This window comes from Camelus ferus, chromosome 12 (assembly GCF_009834535.1).
Source record: "Camelus ferus isolate YT-003-E chromosome 12, BCGSAC_Cfer_1.0, whole genome shotgun sequence".
NCBI classification, from domain to species: domain Eukaryota; kingdom Metazoa; phylum Chordata; class Mammalia; order Artiodactyla; family Camelidae; genus Camelus; species Camelus ferus.
Window position 1 is genome coordinate 12,125,476 of NC_045707.1, and position 20,143 is coordinate 12,145,618.

A 20,143-nucleotide genomic window follows, 5' to 3' on the forward strand; every position below is an offset into this window, starting at 1 on the left:
AGCTCGGATTGGGCCACATGAGGACCAGGAGACCAATAGCGGCGCGAGGCCTGGCGCGGGGCGGGACCCCGGCCGGCGTCGTCAAGTAGCCCCGGGAACGGCCGGCGCTGTGGAGCCGGTGGGCGGCCGGAGGCCGGATCGTTCTGCCGGTTCTTGTTGGACCTTGGCCAGTGCCCGCGCGGCCGCGCCTTCGCAGCGCTGTGCGCCTCGGCCTGCCATGCTCCCGCGGGCCCCGGCCGCGCTGGGGCTGCTGCTGCTGCTGCTGCTGCCGCCGCCGCCGCCCGGCGAGGCCACCAAGAAGCCGACGCCCTGCAAGCGCTGCCGGGAGCTGGTGGACAAGTTCAACCAGGTGGGCGGTCACCGTGCAGGGACACAGAGCCGGGGGTGGGCCAGGGTCCCCTCACCACGGACCTGGGTCACCCCCATGATGGACTGTGGTCACTTCCGCCATGAACCTGAGTCACCACGCCATGGATCCAGAGTTGCCCCACTGGAACTGGGGTTACTCCCTCTGTGGACCCAGTGTCAGCTCACCATGGACCGGGGTCGCCCCTGCTGTGGAACCGGGGTTACCTTGCCATTGACCCAGGGTTACTTCATCACGGACCGTGGTCACTGTGCCATGGACAAGGGCCACTGTGCAGTGCGGTAGAGTCACCCCCGCCGTGGACTCAAGTCATCTCGCCGTGGACAGGGGCGAGGCAGCAGTGCTGAGCTCTGTGCTGCCCTCTCCCCGCAGGGAATGGTGGACACAGCAAAGAAGAACTTCGGCGGTGGAAACACAGCTTGGGAGGAAAAGACACTGTCCAAGTACGAGTTCAGGTGAGCAGACTACTCCCACCCGTCTGGCACCTGCCTCTGGTGCTTGAGGTGTCCTGGGAGCGCTGACAGACACAGAGGGGTGCTCTGACACGGTCACAGTCACCTGGCCTTGCCTGGGGCTGGGACTGGTGTGCTGGCCCTGACTAGCCTTTTGGCTTGTCCCACCCACTCTCTGCACAACAGACACGGTGGTCTTTTAAAAGCACAGATGGGGCTAACCCCCTCCCCCACTGCCCCTCTGCTGCTTCCTTTGGCAGAGCCTGACACCTGGTGTCCCAGCCCAAGGATGGACAGGCCTCTCTGAGCACCCCTGCCCTCCACGTTTAATTCTTTGCCAGGTAGTGACTACCCCCAGCTGCAGCTGGGGTGTTCGTTAGGGTCTTTTTTCACTAAACTGCCACCGTAGTCCTGGCCTGGCACAGGCAGGGCCTCAGGACGTCATTGTAGAGCGGGCAGTGAGCACCAAGGCGCACCTTCCCCCGGCCTCGCGGCGCTGACGGCCTTGTGTTTCAGCGAGGTCCGCCTCCTGGAGATTGTGGAGGGCCTGTGTGGGAGCAGCGACTTCGAGTGCAACCAGCTGGTGGAGGAGCATGAGGAGCATCTGGAGGCCTGGTGGCTGCAGCTGTGAGTGCCCACGCTGGGGGCCAGCACCGGGACGACTCGCTTCTGAAGTCGAGTCAGATTTAGAGACATCAGAGCAGTAGGAGTTCCCGCATTCCGGTCTTTCATTCCCGGGGTGCAGTGATCTTGACGAGATTAGCGAGAAGTGTCTGCTTCCCAGACCCTGGGATATTCAGGAGCACGTTTTACGTTCAACTGAGTTTTTGTTTAAGGAAATCTGTTGTGTGAGATGTAGTGAACGCTTTTTAAAACCCATAGGAAGAAGAAGTATCCTGACTTATTTGAATGGTTTTGTGTGAAAACACTGAAAGTTTGTTGTTCTCCAGGAACTTACGGGCCGGACTGCCTGGGTACGTTTTTCCGTGGGGACCCTCGAGTGTCCTGCATCATCCCTGCTATCCCTGTCGTGATTCCCAGGTGGGCAGAGGCGTGGGAGGGAACCTGGGGCCTTCTGTGGTTTACTGCCCTGGTGTCACCAAAGTCATTCATTGGTCACCTGGGCGAAGGGCACAGTCTTGGAGCCCAGAGCCCCCACTGGCCACGACCACTCCTGCCTTCCCTGCTGGCCTGTGGCCACAGCAGGGTGTCCTCGCTCTCCTGTGTCTAAGTGCGCTGGGCTCCCACGAGGGCCACCCACTGGGCCTGCAGACCCCAGGTGTCACAGCTTCTCCAGACCCCTTGCCCAGGGGCTTGTGTGCTCCTCAGACAGAACCACAGTTGCTTCCGGGGTAAAGGAGGGCTTGGATTTCAGCAGGAGACCCAGAAAGCTGTTTTGAGCATGACCATGTCGCTTGAGTGAGGGACACTTCCTCTGCGTGAGAACACGGCCCGGGGTGCACTCTGAGCAGGGCTGGTGTCCCCACAGCGTGCCAAGGCGGGTCCGAGCGGCCCTGCAGCGGGAATGGCCTCTGCAGTGGAGACGGCAGCAGACAGGGGGACGGGACCTGCCAGTGCCACCTGGGCTACCAGGGGCCACTGTGCACCGACTGCACAGCCGGGTACTTCAGCGCGCTGAGGAACGCCACCCACAGCGTCTGCACAGGTACCGCCGTCCGGGAGGCACACAGGAGCAGCCCCTTTCCCGAGCTGCTGCGTGGACGGGAGCAGGGGCACTGATGACCTCTCCCAGACTCCTGGGAGCTTTGGGGAGACGCAGGCCCCTGGGGACTGTGAGAGGGAGATGAGGGGACCAGCACTTCCCGTCCCTTAGCATCCCTCCCCCTCTGCCCCCTCCCCCCCCCCCCCCCCCCCCCCCCGCGTCCCCAGGAGGGCAGAGTGCAGCCCCTACCTCCCAGCGTCCTCCTGGAGGAGAACTCAGAGGGCCGACAGCACTGGGTCTTCAGTTCTGCTCTGTCCACACTGCTCTCGGGGCTTTGTGACCTGTGCCCGGGCTGCTGTGGCACAAGCCTGCTCTCCCGGAGATGGTCCCGGCAGGACGGCTGGCCCTAGAGTGCCCTGCTGGCGTCCTCAGCATGCTACGGGGCGCAGAGGCCAGATATGCCCGCGGTCCCTGGGGCTCAGGGTCTGGGAGTGAGCAGAGGGAAGCCCGAATCAGTGCGTGAGGCGGGATGGTGAGATGAGAGAGAGGACGCCAGAGGCCACACAGAGTGACCTCCTGGCCCCCACATCCCCTTCTAGAGGACACACTGTCTTGGTTACCCTGGTGTCGGTTAAAGCAGGCCCTCCTACCTGGTCTTCAGAGGTGCCCTGGCCAGCATCCTGGGCTTCCCCCGTGAGTCTTGAGATGGGCCCTTGGGTCACCTTCTCAGCTGTGACCAGCCACACTGACCATTCACGTGGGGGAGGCCTGTGCCCTACTCCTGAGGCTGCATCAGCCCAGAGTGAGCATCTTGGACCTGCGCCTCTAGACGCAGCTCAAGCGGGCACGGATTTGTAAATCCGCAGAGGAAGGCACGAGGGGCACCCTTTCCCGATACGTTTTCCCGTTGGTGTCACTGATGTACAGGAACACTTTGGGGTTTTTTTGGCGTCGGCAGTCATGTTGAATTCTCACGCTGTTGCTGGTGGTGGGGCTGCCGCCCTCTGGGATGCTCCCTGCCATGAAAGCGCTGCCGCCTGGAAGGCCGGGCCGCTATGATTCTCACACCCAGTCTTTTCCCGGACCCTGGGGCGCCCTTGCGCGTTGGCGGTGGCACGTGCTCGCCCAGCTGGGCGTGGGCCCCGGCGTTTGGGTCGTTCCCTCTGCAGGTTATAAAAGAGTCCCTTGGAGTCCTCATTTGCTAGGAATTGTCTCGCTTGTGGACACCAGAGACCCCATGGATTGTCTTTTCTCGTTAAGCTTAGGAATATCGTTAAGTATGTAAGCAGGTTTTTCTGTTGGGTGAATCTTGCTTCCCTGGGGCTTTTTTTGCTTGTTTTCGGTTTTTCTTGTCACCCTGACGAATGTAATTCCTAACTTCTGGAACAACCTTTGCGTTGTGTTCACTGCTGAGAACGGGGTTCATGCATATGGACAGACATCCCCTCTGCCTTCCAGCCTGTGACGAGTCGTGCAAGACGTGCACGGGCCCCACCAGCAGAGACTGCAGCCAGTGCGAGGCGGGCTGGGCGCGGGAGGACGGCGCCTGCGTGGGTAAGGCTCCGCCCAGCGACCCTCAGGACACCCCGCCGTGCTCTCTGCCCGTCCTGGACTTGTGGGGAGGGAGGCTCGGATGTTCTTGATTGTGTTTTAAGGGTCCCGCTGTGGAGGCAAGATTTACTTGAGTGCGACCTTGCCGGGGGCTGGACGCAGCCTAGACACTGGGCGGGGAGGGTGGCCCCTGCACCAGTCCTTGCCATCAGGTGGCCCCCTGGTCTTGTTGGCTCAGGGCCCAGGAGGGAAACCTGGGACTTGTGCCAACTGTGGCCCCATGTGCCCTGGTGTCATAAAAGAGACAGATGCCAGGGGACAAGGGGATGCAGCGGGGAGAGGGTGGCCCCTGGCTATGGTGAGGATGGGATTAGCACAGGCAGGGTGCCCGCAGGGCCTGCCGGGGTGCATGGCATACGGGAAGCAGAGGCACAGCCCTCCCCTTGGCCTGCAGCCACACAGGCGCCCCGTCGAAGTCAGAAGTCAGAAGTCAGCTGCGCATCGCAGGGAGGAGGCGTGGCCTTCCTGGCGCTCCCCTGCGCTGGCCTCTGCGCGGCCCTCGGGTCCCGAGGCCTCCGGCCCTGGCGCTGGGCCCATAGCCCTCCATCCAACCCCGCCCAGGCAGCTAGGGCCACCGCCTATGAGCAGGGACCTCAGACCTAGCCCCACAGCGTCCCAGAGCCCCGACTCCAAGGGCTGACGGGGTCTGGGGGGTCTGGCCCTGCCAAGGAGCCTTTCCTCAGGCCCAGGTGCTGGCAGGTGGGGCAGGGGGCAGGTGGAGGCGGGGGCCTCCTCCTCCCACCGTGGCCTCAGTTTTGGTTTCACCCCTCACAGCTGCTTGGCCTCACGCAACTCTGGGGCCTCTGGGCTCTGTCCCAAATTAAGTGGAGAGGGGAGTGGCCTCATCAGCCCAGACTTGGGGCTTCATCAAGGCCATGTGGAAGTGCAGGGTGCTCATGGGTCAGCCGTCTGTCCCTCACAGCGGCCCCTCCTTACTGGCCCTGCACACAAGAGGCCTCCCAGGACGGCCGTCAAAACGCCTTCCAGGCGGTGGTCACCGCTCTGCCCAGGCCAGCCCTGGCCGCAGGCTGTGAGCAGCCAGCACCTGTGCCCTCTGGAAGGTGGTCCAGGGGCCTGTGCTCACGGCTGTGCTGCTGTGTTCCAGACGTGGACGAATGCGCGGCGGAGACGCCCCCCTGCGGCGACACGCAGTACTGCGAGAACGTCAGCGGCTCGTTCGTGTGCGAAGGTGCCCACCCGGCTCTCCGGGGCTCCCTGGGGTGGGTCGCCTCCAAGTCCTGCATGGTCCCATTTTTTCTTGTTGAGACGCTCCTGTGTGGTTTGTCAGCGTGACCTCTGTTTAACGTGGCAACTCAATAACAGGTGTTTGCCAAAAAAAGTCAGAGAACGCAAGTAAGTGGGAAGAAGGAGACGGCCTGCCCCTCCCCGGAGGGGCCTCCCGTGCTCGCTGCTCTGACTCGTGCTCGTATCTTTTCCCTCAACCACCCTGGGACCACCTTTGTTCGCCGCGCTTCCTACTTTGTCAGTTGTTTTGGAGCTACCGCTATTGTGGAATTTTCTCTAACAACCCATGTTGTTGAGTATTTAAATCGCCCAGGTTTTCCCACGGTTACAAACTGTGATGACCCCGCAGGTAGAGCTTTTCACATTCTTCATTATTTTCTTTGGCTCAATTTCCAAGTGGCTCTGTTCAAGGGAACATGGCTTGTAGGCCCCCGCCCTTCCCCGAAGGTCGTGGCAGCTCCTCGCCCACCGGCAGCAGGTGAGGCTGCTCCCCGAGTCCGTGGCCACGCTGGTGGCCCAGCGTTTCCACATTTGTGGAGACGTGTCTCCAAGGTGATGCCCTCAGAGTGGACTGAGCCCAGCTATCATCCGCACTGAGCTCCCAGCAGGCGAGTCAGCAGGGTCATGAGCAGAGGGGCTTTGTTTTGAGAAGAGCTGCTGCTTCCACTCCACAGAGGGTCACGGAAGGGTCGCTTCAAGCACTGCGGCCCCAGCCCTGTCGCTGCGTCCTGGCCCCTGAGGGACCTGGTGCTGATGGTCCGTTCAAGCAAGTTCACACTTCTCCAGGGAGGGAGGCGGGGTGCTGAGAACGCACTGCGCACTCCCCTCCGACGGGCAAGGACACTGGTCTGAGGCCTGCAGGGTTTCAGTCCACCTCTCTCCCTCTGTTCCCAGAGTGTGACCCCACCTGCGTGGGCTGCACGGGGAAGGGCCCCGGACACTGCAAAGAGTGCGTCCCCGGCTACGCTAAAGAGAGCGGCCAGTGCACAGGTCGGTGCTGCCGTGCGGCCACGGGGCCTTCTGGGGCCGTGACGTGCACAGCCCCGCAAGCTGCTGGCGGGGCGGGGCCCTGGGCTTGGGCTCTTCCTGCAAAGCCCACTTCGCAAGTGCTGCGGGGTCGGGACTGGGCTCGCAGAGGCCACGGGCAGGGGCTGGGGGTCTGGTCCTGGTGTTCCCAGGGCACTGCCCCCTCAGCTCCTGGTGACGCGGCCCCGTGGCTGCATGTCAGCCTCCAGGTGGAGGCCCGGCTAGACCCCACTGGAGAGGCCACCGAGCCCCCGCCGTCGTCTGCCAGACTGTATGCCTTTGTCCCCACCGAGGGCCAGGCCTCTGAGGTCCTGCTAAATTCTCCCCCACTCCTTTCCCGACTGGGCTTCTCCAGTCTCTGTGCTTTCTGTGTGCGAGTGAGTCCTGGCGGCTTGAGTCCCACGGTCCCGGACGTGTGTTGAGCGAGCTGTCTTCACCTAGACGTGGACGAGTGTGCGCACGCAGGGGGCATCTGTCCCAGAAGGAATGAGAACTGCTACAACACGCCCGGGAGCTTCGTCTGTGTGTGTCCCGAGGGCTTCGAGGAGGCCGAGGACGCCTGCGTGCAGACGCGGCCCCCAGGGGACGGTGAGTGTGAGGCCCGCCCGGCCCTCCGAGTGGCGTCTGGGTCCGCTGGCCACTTGGTCCCAAGTTAGAAAGTCACACAGAGTGGCTCTGGGATGGTGGTGGCCAGGGTGCCTGCAAGACAAGAGGTAGAACTCTGCAGGTACAAACCCTGGGGGGCTGCTGCACAAGAGGACGGAGGGACGGAAAGGAAGGTCTGCACTGGTCCCCGCAGAGAGCGTGGGGGGAGGCAGAGGCAGGTGGTCTCCGTGGGAGCTCTGGGCAGCCGTGACAGAGCACCGCAGCCTGGCGTGTCAGCCACAGAGACCGCTGTCTCCCCGTCCTGGAGGCTGGACGTCTGAGATTGAGAAGCCGGCAGGGCTGCCTCCCTCTGAAACCCGTCGGAGAGGATGCTTCCTGCCTCTTCCAGATTCTCGGAGTTCCTGGGCGTGCAGCTGCGGCCCCCTAGCCCCTCCCTCTGTTGTCACGTGGCCCTCTCCCCGGGTGTGTGTCCAAGAGTTTCCTCTTCTTACAGGGACACATCCCTGGATCAGGCCCCAATGACCTCACCTTAACTTGATCACCTGCAAAGACCCTGTTTCCAAGGCAGGTCCCGTTCACGGTGCAGAGGCTGGACGTCAGCACCTTTGGGGGTGGGGGACACCGTTCTCATGATAGTCTCAGAAGTTCTAGAAGAATGTGGAGAACGTGAAGGAAGCAATGTTCAGACAATGGCTGAGAGTTTTCCAGAAGGAGTAAGACTTGAGTCAGATGCCAGCAGCTCCCTGAGTCCCCAGCAGGACGGAGAATAAAGAATAAACAGAAGTGAATCCACGCAGACGCGCTGCAGTGACGGCGAGGCAACAAGGACAGAGGGGCTTGTTCGGCAGAGAGCAGGCCCGGGCGAGGAGGGGCTTCGGCCATGTTCCCCCTGCCCCCACCTTGTCCCGGGGACCTCCCGCCCTCGCCCCTCCCCGTCACACAGGCTCTCTGGGCTGATGTCGGGGACGCCTCCCCAGCTCCCCGTCTCCCACCTCCCACCCCAGAGTGGTACAGTGGCTCTGGGATGGCCGCCGCCCCTGGAGGGAGCTGGTGCCACCCCAGGGCCGGGGCGGGCCGGCTCCACCCTGCTGCATCCAGCACCAGCCCTGTGGCCACGTCCTCAGAGTCTCTCACGCCAGGACTTCACCGAATGATCTGTTTGTTTTCTGACAGAAGCCACAGAAGAAAACCCCGCACTGCCGCCCTCCCGTGAAGACTTATGACACGCGCCCTGTGCCGGAAGCCGCGCCTGCACTCCAAGTTATCAGACCAGTGCCCGACGGGCAGCCGCGGCGGCCCTGCGCCCGGGGGACGGTCGGGCGGACTCTGCCTTTGAAGTGGTTGGTGCCCGTCTGGCCCTTTAAAAAGCTGCGTTCCTTGGTGATTCTTCAAGAGATTCATATATTTTGATACTGTTCTTTATAATAAAATTGGCCGTTGCAGGTAGTCAGAACCAGCACGGGTCTGTCCCTTTAAGAACGGGAGCTCTGAAATGGAGCCTGTCCTGCGGGTCACCGAGCCCAGCAGCTCTGCTGTCCCTGGGGGCTCCCCCTCCCCCCTGCCCCCCCCCCCCGTTGCAGGCTCGCAAGCACCATCGGTACCACGACTGAGCGGGTTTCAGGGCCCAGCTTGTGGCCCCCTAGAGTGAGTGTGGGCAGGGGCCCAGCAGGGGAGCTGAGCTGCAGTGGAAGTCTGCTGTAAACCCCAGGAGCAGTTCTTCCCGCAGAACTGGCAGAATTCTGAGAAAAAGGCCCCACGGACCGCACTCCCCTCCCCCCGCCCAGGGTTTTCTCACCACTCTGTGGTGGTCAGACCGGGGCCTCCCCTCCAGGGCTGCCCCCCAGTGAGCGCTGGGTCTCCCAACGCCCCTGACGCCTGCCCCGTGCAGTCTGGCCGCTCCCCCTCACCTACACTTCCCTGCCCCCCAGGCCTCACTCCCATCCATATAAATGTTTCCCACTGTCCTGGCACTGCTGACCACAGCATCCACATGCCCTCTGGCTGTCTGGATGCTCTCCGAGCACGAGCTGGTCACTCACCTGGGCACTGGGGTGAGCCTGGGCAGGTGGGACTCTACCCCGGGGGTCCTTGCTGGGCAGGGGCGCCTGCAGCAGGCTTGCCTTGGGCTCTCCTGCATCTCCGTGGTCTCTGTGGGCCTCCTTTGCTCTGTGTCCGTCTCCGTGGTGGGGGGCGGGGAGCTAGTGTCCCTGAATTCCTAGAGGGACTGGGGGTCCAGCTGGCTCGGAGGCTGACCTGCAGCACAGGTTGCCGGCTGCTCGGGTCCAGGTCAGACTTGCAGGGGAGCCCACGCTGGGGGCAGCTGGTCATCCAGGTGACACATGGTCTCCTGCAGACACGATGATGAGGCTGGGCAGAGCATGTCAGAGGGAGGGTCACCAGCAGAGGAGTGATGGCTGCGGGTGGAAGGCAGTGCAGGGCAGGGGCAGGGTTGTGGGTCCCTGAGGTGCCCCAGGGCAGGTTGGAGCCTGCAATTTGGGGACTTGTAGGAGCCCCTCAGGCTGGGGGGGGGGTTGTTGGAGAACAGAGCGCAGACCTGATTGCTGAGGGGTGGTCAGGTGGGCGTGGCCAAGCCTCCTGTCAGAGGCGATCTGATGGAGGGGAGTGGGAATGGACAAGAGAGACCCCTGGCCTTAGGGAGGGGTGTTAAGGGGGCTCCCAGGAGGGGAAGAGAGGAAGATTTCTGTGCCTGGTTAGCGGGGTCAAGGCCAGAGTAGGTGGTTTCTGCCCAGCTAGGGTCCATCTCCCCGGTGGGGCCACACTGCCACAGCAAGGACCTGACCCCCTTTCTAGCTGGAACCTGGAGGGTCCTCGGCCTTGCTGCTGGCCATGGAAAAGAGCTCACAGCCACTGGGTGGCACTGTCTCCCCTTGCACAGCGCGGTTATCTAAGTGGCTGCCCCCCCCCCCCAGGGCTCTGTGGGTCCTGAAACTCCCCTCCCCCACACAGGTGGCATCAGTAGATGTCCTGAGAGGCCAGTCATCCGGCAGTGGGGAGGGGTAGGCCTGGGGATTTGGACACTAGGAAGCTGGACTCTCGCCTGAGCCCTGCAGCTGGCTCCCCTGTGGCCCCCATGCTGGCCTGTCAGGGTCTGAGTGGTCCTCTACCCCTCCCCTACTCGGCCTTCCTGCTGTGCCATGGCCCACCATAGACCACCCCCATGGGTACTGCAGGGCTTGGGTGGCCTGGGGAGGGACAAGGCAGCTAGGCGTCTCTGTACTGATAGCAGCTTTGGCCCTGCCCAGGGTGGCCCATTGGCCTCCTCCTTCTGCTCCAGGACCCCCACTCAGGGCCCCCTGCCCCTTCACTGCAGAGTCCAGGCTGACCTTGTTCCTCTGAAGTGCCAAGTGCAGCCACACCCCAGGACGTCTGCACGGCTGTCCTGCTGGGAATACCAGTCTAGGCTCCTGCTCCCTCCCTCCCCTGGGTCTCTGCTCAGCTGTCAGCCATCAGACGACTGCCCTAGTCCCTTCCCCACGTCACACCCTCTGTAAGGACCCCACCCCTCCCCAGGGGAATGTCCCACATTCAGCATGGGGTCCTGGCTCCTCTGCTCTGAGGCTGAGGTCTGGAGTCAATGGCTGACAGCCCCCAGTCTCAGTGTTCCCCTCTGTAAATGGGAGGATGTTCCCAGCCGAGGGAGCTGGGGCCAGACTAGAAGGAGAGTCTCCCACCTGGCCCATGGTTTAGGAGCATTAATAAGGGTGTGGACAGGCAGGAAGGGTGGACTCGCCCCCAGCAGGACCTCGCCAGGCGTGGGCAAGGAGCGCAGGGTGCAGGCAGGGTCCCGAGGGTCCACGTGCTGAGGTGTGCGGACATGGGCACTGGGGGCTTGGACACTGGCGCCTGCACAGAGGGTCTGGCTCCGCCTAGGGTGGTGGGGCAACTGGGCAGTGACCCCTGCCTGAGCTCTGTGGTCTCCCCTCTGGCCAAGGGAAAGGACAGGTCCAGACCCCTGAGTGGATCAACCACTGGGCGGGGGCTGAAGGAGGTGTGGCCAGCAGAGGGCGCTGCAGGACCACCCGGGCCCCTCTGCCTGGACTGGCCCCTTCAGCAGGCTGTTTCATACCCTGCAGCCTGGAAACTTCCGGAAGTGTGGTGCATAGGCCCTTGGCCCCAGCCCAGCCCTGTCCTGGCTTGGCTGTAAAGCAGACCCCTTGGTCTGATGTGTCCACGTGTGGGGTTCTGTGCCACAGGATCAAATGTTCCATAAGTCAGCAATTCTCCACAGGTGGCCCAGGAGACACGAGGCAGTGTCTGGGGACACTGGTCAAAACGGGGTGAGGAAGCTACTGGCTCGAGTGGGCAGAGACCAGGGAGACTGCTCCACACCTCAGAGCCCAGGACGCCCAGCCCCAGTATGGAGAGGCGGCGCCGCTCTGGGCCCTGGGGGGTCGGGGGGGGTCCCACTTCCCCCACCCAGACCCTGGCCCGCAGGGTGGGGTCAGAGGCAGCAGCAGCAGTGACTCCGCACTACAGCCCCCGCACTCCGCGCCCCCTTCAGCTGTGAGCCGAGCAGTCCCAAGGACCTGCCCCTCCAGCACCTCCAGACGCCGTGCGTCCTTCGCTTTGGCAGGGGGGTGATGGGGGGCTAGGTCCCCGCGTCTGTGCAGGGCCCACCCCACTAGGGTGCACGGTCCCACAAAGGCCCCAGGGCACTCGCCACTTCCTGGTCACCTGGCCTGATTACGCGGAGCCACTGTTGCCAGGGACGTGTGGCTGGTCCAGGGAACTGTGGGCAGGAGGGTCCGCAGAGCCTGGGAGGGGCCGTGTGTTCACCCCCAGGAACCCTGAACTGTTCCAGTCCTCCCCACGGGGACCAGGGAGAGTGAACCCATCACTGGCCACGGCACACCTGAGGCCGTGGACACTGACTCTGGCAAAGACAGCACTCTGGCCGAGGCGGGCTTCGGCAGCCATCCACAGCCTGGGGTCCGTCACTGCCCTTTCTAGGGGTCAGGCCGGTGGTCTAAATGAAGATATGACAGGCCCACATTTTCAGGTCTTTAAACATGTCACTAATCACCTGGGACATCACGTGGCTTTCGACTTATTACCTTGGGTGAGGCCCTTCCAGAGGCTTCCACAGGACTTGCCCTGGCTGGTGGCCAAGGAAGTGATGCCCACCATCAAGCTTGTCTGCTCCGAGCCTGGGGAACTGACCACCTGATGGACATGTAGACTCAGGGTCAGGGCTCAGACCCTGGCTGGAATTCCGAGTGTTACTGGTCTCCCGGTACCGGCACCTCCTGGAACCCTGCGTCCGGCTGTCTTCCCACGCTCGGTGTCTCTTCCGCCCTGTGCTCAGTTACGGGGTTCTAGGGAAGGGCTGGGGGAAGTGTAATGTGCGGCAGACTCTGTCCCCTTCAGGCAGGGGGTTCTGGGTCTGAAACCTGCCCCAGGCCTGGAAATTGGGCAAGGGGTCATGACCTTTCACTGGGGCCTCCCGGTCACGGATCCCTGAGTTCTCCTGGGCAGCCCGGCCAGTCCCCGGGAACATGGTGTTCTGTAACCACAACCTCAGGCGCCTCAGGCCCTTGGCCTGGCTCCAACCTGCTGTTCACAGGAGCCACATCCACCTGCCGCTGCCGGCCGGGCGCCACCGCCCCCACCATCAGTTCTGTGACAACCTCACCACGAGCAGCTGCTGACAGGGGCTGGGGGGGCGCAAAACGCATGGCCCTTCTCCATGTCTGCTCTGATGCCCTGCCTCCTTCCCCACCTCCCAGCGCTGTGACCGCATCACCTTGTGGGTGTGCGTCCTGGACCTCAGGGAAGGCTCTGCAACCAATAGGCTCCCCTGCCCTCCGGGACGTGCTACTGGGTCCTGAGGTTCCTCTGGGGGCAGCATGCCCCCCTCAGGTTGTCACCGCTTGATCCCAGGAGCAGGCCCCGACGGCAAGGCCCATGTCTTCAACGAGGGCACCTGGGGAGGTGTGGCCACTGGTGTGGGCCACCTGTACCACCCATTCCCCCTCAGGTGGCGCCCAGGCTGGGGTTTCGCCCTCATGGGCGCTGGCTCCTCTAGCCCCACGTCCTCCTGGTCTCTCCCCCAACCCATTAGCTTTTCCCAGAGCGACAGGCAATGGAAGAAGCCCCCCATGACACCACCATCCGACACTTTTATTAAAATGGAGGCCCTGGGGATTGAACCCGGGACCTCATGCATGCTGGACCCACCCCCACCATCCCACACTTTTGATCGTCGAACCCTGTGCAGCTCCAGTCCCTCCCAATTCACAACTGTCACACCACTGGGACCAGACTGCCCACTGCACAGAGTGGGCTGGGCCCTCCTAGCTCGCCCTCACCGTCCAGACTGCCAGGCTCTGCCCCATCTGAGCTGGTTCCCAGAGGAGCAGTGAGTCCCCAGCTGACCCCCTGGGGAACGTGAAGCCTCATGACCCTTCAGAGGTTTCCAAGCTGCGGTGTGGGGGCTGGGCCTTGACCCCTCCATGGACTCTTCATGGGGAAGGAGCTCGGCGGTAGGAAGTGGCCTCTGGCCGAGGTCATCCCTGCGGGGGCTCAGGGTGAGGTCCCACCCCCAGCGCCAGCCCTGAAACCTGGCCTTGGCCTAGACACAGGTCGACTTCTCATACCATGTCCAGCCCCCTCCCTCACCACCCGACTGTGTCCCTGTGACGGCTCACAGTGGAGGCCCACCCCACTATGTGGGCTCCCAGAGGTGCCCTGGCCCAGGGCTGGCCTTTGTGGGTGACCCCTTCCCAGGCTGCTCACTCCCTACCTGCCCAGCCCCAGCACAAGGGTGGCCCTGGGCCACCGCTCCCAGCTCACATGTGCTTCTCCAGGCCTGGCCTCTGGCCTCTGGTCCCTGGCTGGTGGGTGCCAGGGCCGAGCAGACAGGCAGGTGTGAGGGGTCGAGGGTGTTGTCCAGCCCAACACTCTGGATAGGCCAACCTTAAAGTTGGAGGACCGCGGTCAGGGCCTGGTGGTGCCTTCACTTTCCGTACACCCTCTGCCAGCCTGGAGAACCCTGGGTGGGTGGGGTGCGTTCAGGGTCTACGGGGAGGGGGCACTGGGGCCGAGGCAGAGGCGGGGGTGGTGGCACAAAAGGCCTCGGTCCTGGGGGCAGCGATGGGCAGGAGGCGCCAAGCTGGGGTTGCACGGGACCAGCCTTGCGGCTCTGCGGAGACGGGCTGCCATTCGGACCACACGCCCCCTCCCAGTTCAGGGTCCTCAAAGCCCTCATTGTGGCAGGGATCATCCCAGACGCCAGGCTGGCTGGCTCCACACCACTAGGGGGCCAGGGGCCCAGCCAGACTGGGCTGTTGTGCAGTGTGGGACGCCCACCTTTTCAGAGACCCCCGTCCTCCCCATCCCCGTGGAGAGAAGCTTCCAAGGGGCACCACCAGGCCTGGCCTGGGCGGCTAGTACAGGCTGCCCTCCCCCAGCCTGGCCAGCCCTGGTCCCTTGGCCACCAAACACTGTCTGGAGGAGGGTCTTTCTGCGTCAACTCATCTGCGCGGAGGACGGGTCGGGGAGGTCTTCCTCAGGGCAGGGCTCCGTGGACGGAAGCGCTCCCAGGCTTTGTCCAGGGAATGAACGGGGGAGGGCGGGAAAGGGTATCTGACCACGTGCCCCACTCACCCCCGAAGACCGAGAGGGCTCCCAGGCAGGTCCAAGGTAGAGCCCCCCGGGCCTGCAGGCCAGTGGGTCCGCTTCCCTGCCTCCCTGTCCTCGGAGGAGCGGCCCATGGGCCTCAGTGTCCTGGCTCCGGACGTGGGCCCCTGGCCCGCCCTCCCCGCGCCCTCCAGGCCGGAGCTGCGCGCTGCTTTGCCCCCACACAGCAGGAGAGGGCTGGCCGCCGCCCTCCGTGCCCGCCCTCCGGGAGCAAGTCGCGGAGGCGGGGCGGGGCGGGGTGGGCCGGGGCTCGGCCCGCGGGCGGGAAGCAGGGCGCGGCCGTGCCGGGAAGGGGGCGGCGCCGGAAGTTTCGGCCAGGCTTTCTCCGCGGAAGGGGCTGCGGGGCCGGAGGGGACGGGGTGGGGGGCCATCGTCCCGCGCGTCGCGTCCGGGGTGGGGTGGCCGGAAAGGCCTGGGGCCGCCAGCGCCTCTCCCCCCGCTCTGGCCCCTCCCCGCCGCGCCCGGGCCCCGGGGCCCCCTCCCCCACTCCCGGAGCAGCGGTGATGCGGCGGGGATGACGCCGACGGTTAAGCCCAAGGTTTCGGGACGTAGGCGCGGCGCGTGCGCGGTGGGCCACGACCTTCTTGGAAAGCGCTTGGCGCCAGGTGGCCGCGGGCGGGATGCGCGCGCTCCCCTTTACGTCATCGCAGGGGGTTCCCGAAGGAAACAGGCCTGGCGGAAGCGGGCGGGTGAATGAGATGCGAGGTCGAGGGTGGGCGGAAAGCAGACCGCCCCCCACGTCCGCCGGGTGAGGGCGGCGGCGCGGGGTCTCAGCTCCGGAAGGATCCGGCGCTGGGGCCCCAGGGCTCCGGCCTGATGTGCGCAGGGGACCCGCACTTGCTCTCCGGGGCGTGAAGGTGTCTGTCCCTGGCGCCGAGGTTCTGTGCCCATTCCGTCCCACACGTCCTCCACCCCCTCCTGCCTGTGCGAAGGGTGGTCTCAGCAGGGTCTGAGCCCCCTCAGCTTCCCCCTCCCCGGGGAAGCACGGCCTTGCACATGGGCCCCTGGACCACAGCCCACCCTCCCAGTGGGAGCCTGGTGGCACCTCTTACTGGGCTCAGGGAGAGGAGGGTAGCAGCTCCTGGAACCCCGCGGGGCTGGAGGTAGGGGGGTGCCTCTTTGGGGGTCAGCTCTGATCTGTTTACCAGGAGCTGACCATCCTTCGTAGTTTCAGAAAACGGTCAAAGAGAATGAACCTCAGACAGTGGGGTGACCGCCAGCCCCCCATCCCTTGGAGGGATCTGATCCCCCGTGTATTGCCCCCACACGTGTCCTGCTGGAAGCCCAGTGGGCCTGCCAGGTCAGCTGGGACCCTGTGTCAAATCCACTTCTGGTCATGGACTAGGAATGAAGTGCCCCCCAAGGAGCACGTAAGGGCTGGGGGTGAGACCCCCACGAGCCCTTTTCACCCCTCCTCCACGGTCTCCCGTCTGATGCCAGGCGTGGGGGCTGATCTAAGCACCCCTCCTCCACCTTGGGTCCCTCCGTCTAGCCCTGCCCCCTCCCACCTCCCACTCTCCGTCATCAGCACATCCGTCCTTAGGGTGAATGGTGGCTGGCAGTTGCCCCCCCCAGGGAGAGCAGGGCAGGAGGCACCAGCCAGAGACCCCCCAGCCTACTGCCCCAGGTGAACCGCACGCAAATCCTGGCTCAGCTGCTGACGGATAACAGTGGCCCTTGTCCAGCCTCGGGGTGGGGGCTGGGGTACCAGCCCCGGGTGTCTCGGGCAGAGAATGGCACCCGCCCCCCCACCCTCAGGCATATTGTCCATTCACTCTCCATCCTCACTATTAATAGCTTCTCTCGTCAGTGGAGCCGCTATAAATAGCCCCCCAGCCCCTCACACAGGCCCGTTCTGGCGCCTGCTGCCCAGGCACACACAATCACCCACACACGCCTGCACACTGGCCCACTCAGAGCCGCACACCCGGGCACTGAGCCCACGCCTGCCCCGCTCCGTGGCCGGGCGCGCAGAGGGCTGCACAGGGCCCAGCTGCCCTCAGCAGAGGCCATCCCTGCGCCCCTCAGGGGTCCTCCCCGAGCCAGAGCCAGGCAGGGGTGTTGTTTCCATCCCCGTTGCTGCCTCTCCTGTCTCCCCCTGAGGCCACCCAGCCAAGGGGCCTGGAGCAGGCATTCTGGCCCGTGCCCCCTTCTCAGGATGCAGACATACCCGGGCTGCTCCTGGGGGCTGTACTCAGGGGCTTTGGTGCCAAGGGCAGAGACCCTCTGCACCTTAAGCTTTCTCAGCTGGGGAGCGAGCACCATGCGCCCACCTGGGTGCACGCCCAGGGGCTGCTCCCCCAGCCCATCTGGTGGGGGAGCCACCTGGAGGCGGGGCCTGGCCCCTGCTATCCCCTCTCAGGAGACCCAGCCCTGTGTGCACTCAGCGCTGGCTCTCTGCTCCCAGTGCTGCTGGGTCAGGCCCTGAGGCTCACAGGCCCTGCCTTCCCCCAAGGGGTACAGGCTCCACCCAGCCCCCACCCACCCTGACTCCCTGGTTCTCGTGGACCCCAAAGCTGGGCTGGCCTCCCACCTGTCCCACGGGGTGGGCGCCACTGAATTCCTGTCCTCTGCTTGTCCTAGGGGCCTCATCAAAAGTAGCCATGCCGTGACCCCCATTCCCACAGTGGCAGGATGGCCCCTGACCCGGGGAGCTTCCCCTACAGGACCCTGTGGCTGTTGGTGCCGGTGGCCGGGATGGGGGGCTTGGAGATCACTGTTATTGTGCCAAGAGGAGAAAGAAAACAACCCTGTTTACGGAAAAGGCACGTCCGCTGCTGCTGCTGGCCCGCAGCCTCCCTAGGGGACAGAGGCTCTTTGTTAGAAAAACAGGAAGCGAGGATTTCCAGGACCCGTCGGGCCACCCGCCGGCCACCCGCCTGGCTTCCGCCAATTCTCAGCAGTTTCTGCCCGTCGCCAGCTGCCTGTCTGTCCATCTCCTTGTCTGTACATCCCTCTGAGCTCCAGGCCCAGAGGCTTGCAGCTTTGGGGCAAAGCTGCTGCCATCCCAGCTCCACAGGCGGGGGTGGGGGGGGTAATCACCTAGAGGTGGCTCTCTCCTGCACCGTGTGCCCTGGTCACCCAGGGACAGACACCCAAAAAGCACCCAGGTGCCTGGCTTCGGGCAGAGCTGGAAACACTGACCAGCCAGGCCCTCAGAGTGCTGGAGTCACAGACTCATGTGGAAACCCACCGAGAGGTCAGCCCCACCTGTTAACCCACCATGAGCCAGGAAACACGTGTGTGGGTGGGGGCTTTGTTAGGTCACGACCACCAGGAGCACCCCTGGGGGCAGCCCTGGACCAAAGGCCCAAGGGGCACGGAGAAGGGGGGTGGGGGAACTGGAGGGCTGAGGGGGAGGCTGAGACAGCCTGAGACCCCCTCCTGCCCCCATACCCTGCCCCTCCCCGTCCCAGGCCAGGTGGGATCGTGGGGTCGGCGGTCACCTGGCTACACAGGCCAATGTCCAGCCAGGGGCTCACCAGCTACTCGCTAGCTGTCCCCACCCCAGCATGGGCACATGTGCACGCCTGTGTGCTCACCTGTACATACGCGCACATGCAATCACACGTGTTCTTGCATACACACATGCACAGGCATAAACACGTGGGCACTGATTGTCAGCACAGTCACCATGTCCCTATGTGCAGGACGTCACCAGCTGCACCCCCCCACCCCTCCCCCAGCCGACATCTGCTAGGGGAGATGGATGAGGCCCAGTTGGCTCCCCCACATCTTGGGCACTGGCCACGGGCTGGCTTGCGTGGTGGCCCTGCCTGGTGCAGCTGGGAGGTGCCACAGGGTGCCTGGTGCTAGTGGGAGCTGGGCCAGCACTGCCAGGGTGACCGTTCCCCACCCCCACCCAGCAGGAAACCACCTCTCCCCCTGCCTGGGCTTCTCCGATTCTGAGTGGCCCCTGCTTCATGCCCTGTCCGTCCAACTCGGTTGCACCGTGGCCTCAGTCCTGCGGGGCGGGTGCGGGGCAGGCACCGGAAGGCCAAGGGAGCAGTGTCCAGGGGAAGTCAGAGAAAGGAGGTCCAGAGCACAGCAGGCTGGGTGGGCCCTGGGGCCCTGGAGCCCTGCTTCTCTGGCGGGTGTCCGATACCCCTGCGGCAACCCAGCGGCCGCCCCTGTGTCTGCCTGTCCTCTCCTCTGTCCCCATGCCCACCTGTGTCCCTGAAGGTGGGCAAAACACAGTGCTGTCCAAAGGGGGATGGCTCTGGCCAGGCCTGGCCGGTCAGCCCCTGTCCCTCCACATCCTGATGTGGCATCGTCCTCAGGCTGCTGGTGGGAGAGCTTGGCCCCCATCAAAGCAGTTCTGAGTTTTCTGCTCTTTCTTTTGTTCAACCATCAATCACAAGGTAAAGGAGCCGAGCTGGCCCATGTCCCACCCTGGACTGGGAGGGGGGACTGAGACCTGGAGAGTGACCCTCCCGAGCTCACAGGCAGCTGGACGCCAGTAACTCCCAGGGCCCCAGTGCTGGGTGTGCAGCGGCTCAGAGGGGCTGTAAGAGCAGGAAGGGAGGCAAGAACTCCCCAACACCCTGACCAAGTGGCCTTCAGCCCAGCTCTGGCCCCGGCACAGGGAGCTCAGTCAGGGCTGAAGGACAGTGTGGGATGCAGAGGACAGCTGGGTCTCCTGGGGCTGAAGACCCCTCCAGGAGACTCTTGCCCTCTGCTGCCCACCTTGGTCTTCGGGGAGTGCCAGGTGCCAGGGAGGCCTGGCGGAGGTGAGGGAGGGGCTGCCTGGGTAGGGAACACTGGGTGGGGGCAAGGCGACAGTCGATGCCAGACCCCGGGCAGTGTGGCCTGCCTAGCACAGGGCCAGGCCCGCAAAAGCAGCACGCGGAGCAGAGCTGGTGGGAGGAGTTGGGGGCACATCCGGGGGGACTTGGCTTCTACCCTGGGTCGGGGAGCCAGGCGGGCTGTGTGCAAGGGGCCGTGATCTGACCGAGGTTAAGCAGATCCTTCTGCTGCACGGTGTGGGGGAGGGGCTGCTGTGGAAATCCCACAGCCCGGCTCAAGTGTTCCACAGTTCGGGTCAGAGGGCCAGGTTCCGGGCAGGGTCTTTGTCTGGTCCTGCTGCTCGTGGTCTGGGTCCAGTGTTATGGCCCCTGTGTCCAGGCCTCAGTGTGCTGCCATGGGTGTGTCCTCCGCGGGCTGACAGTACACAGCCTGCCGAGGCCCCCTGGAGGAGGCGCCTTGGCCAGACAATGGGGGAGAAAAGCAGGCACCAGGGGCCTGGCTTCAGTGCCTGCTTCAGGGATGCCTCAGCTGGAAGCTCAAGTCAGGGGATTTGTGTGTCCACATGTCCATCTGTCCTTGAGTCCGTATTTCCAAGTGTCTGTATGTCCATGTGCCCGTCTATCCCTCCGCCCGGCCATCTGCAATTCTGAAGACCCATTGGCTCTCCAGAAAGTTTTGTTTAATGGTAAATAAAGGAATAAACCCACTTGTCTGTGCAGTCACTGCCACCCGACCCCACCCCGCGACCTGACCGTGGTCCTGAAGTGC

At 64.1% G+C, this 20,143-nt stretch overlaps 2 protein-coding genes across 6 annotated transcripts; one reads left to right on the forward strand and one right to left on the reverse strand.

Annotated features, from left to right (window-relative positions):
• The first annotated feature begins 27 nt into the window (after window positions 1-27).
• Window positions 28-8,423, forward strand: CRELD2 (cysteine rich with EGF like domains 2). 5 transcript variants are annotated; one of them, XM_032492533.1, is made up of 11 exons: window positions 49-349; window positions 740-822; window positions 1,336-1,446; window positions 1,702-1,793; window positions 2,309-2,485; window positions 3,941-4,036; window positions 5,199-5,282; window positions 6,233-6,328; window positions 6,806-6,952; window positions 7,464-7,534; window positions 8,144-8,423. In XM_032492533.1, the coding sequence occupies exons 1-10, from the start codon at window positions 218-220 to the stop codon at window positions 7,490-7,492; spliced, it is 1,047 nt and encodes a 348-aa protein (XP_032348424.1). In that variant the 5' UTR covers window positions 49-217; the 3' UTR covers window positions 7,493-7,534; window positions 8,144-8,423. The 5 variants fall into 5 exon arrangements, with proteins under 5 accessions (XP_032348425.1, XP_032348424.1, XP_006179726.2 ...); XM_006179664.2 differs by lacking the exon at window positions 7,464-7,534 and having other exon boundaries at window positions 65-349; XM_032492534.1 differs by lacking the exons at window positions 6,233-6,328; window positions 6,806-6,952; window positions 7,464-7,534; window positions 8,144-8,423 and adding an exon at window positions 6,013-6,226 and having other exon boundaries at window positions 28-349; window positions 5,199-5,313.
• A 147-nt stretch (window positions 8,424-8,570) lies between these two features.
• LOC116667823 (translation initiation factor IF-2-like) lies at window positions 8,571-16,894 on the reverse strand. Its single transcript, XM_032493867.1, has 5 exons — window positions 16,800-16,894; window positions 15,369-15,551; window positions 14,597-15,263; window positions 12,046-12,154; window positions 8,571-9,317 (listed from the first exon to the last, which is right to left on the reverse strand). Exons 1-5 carry the CDS (start codon window positions 16,892-16,894, stop codon window positions 9,295-9,297), a joined length of 1,077 nt encoding a protein of 358 aa, XP_032349758.1. The 3' UTR covers window positions 8,571-9,294.
• Between the last annotated feature and the right edge of the window lie 3,249 nt (window positions 16,895-20,143).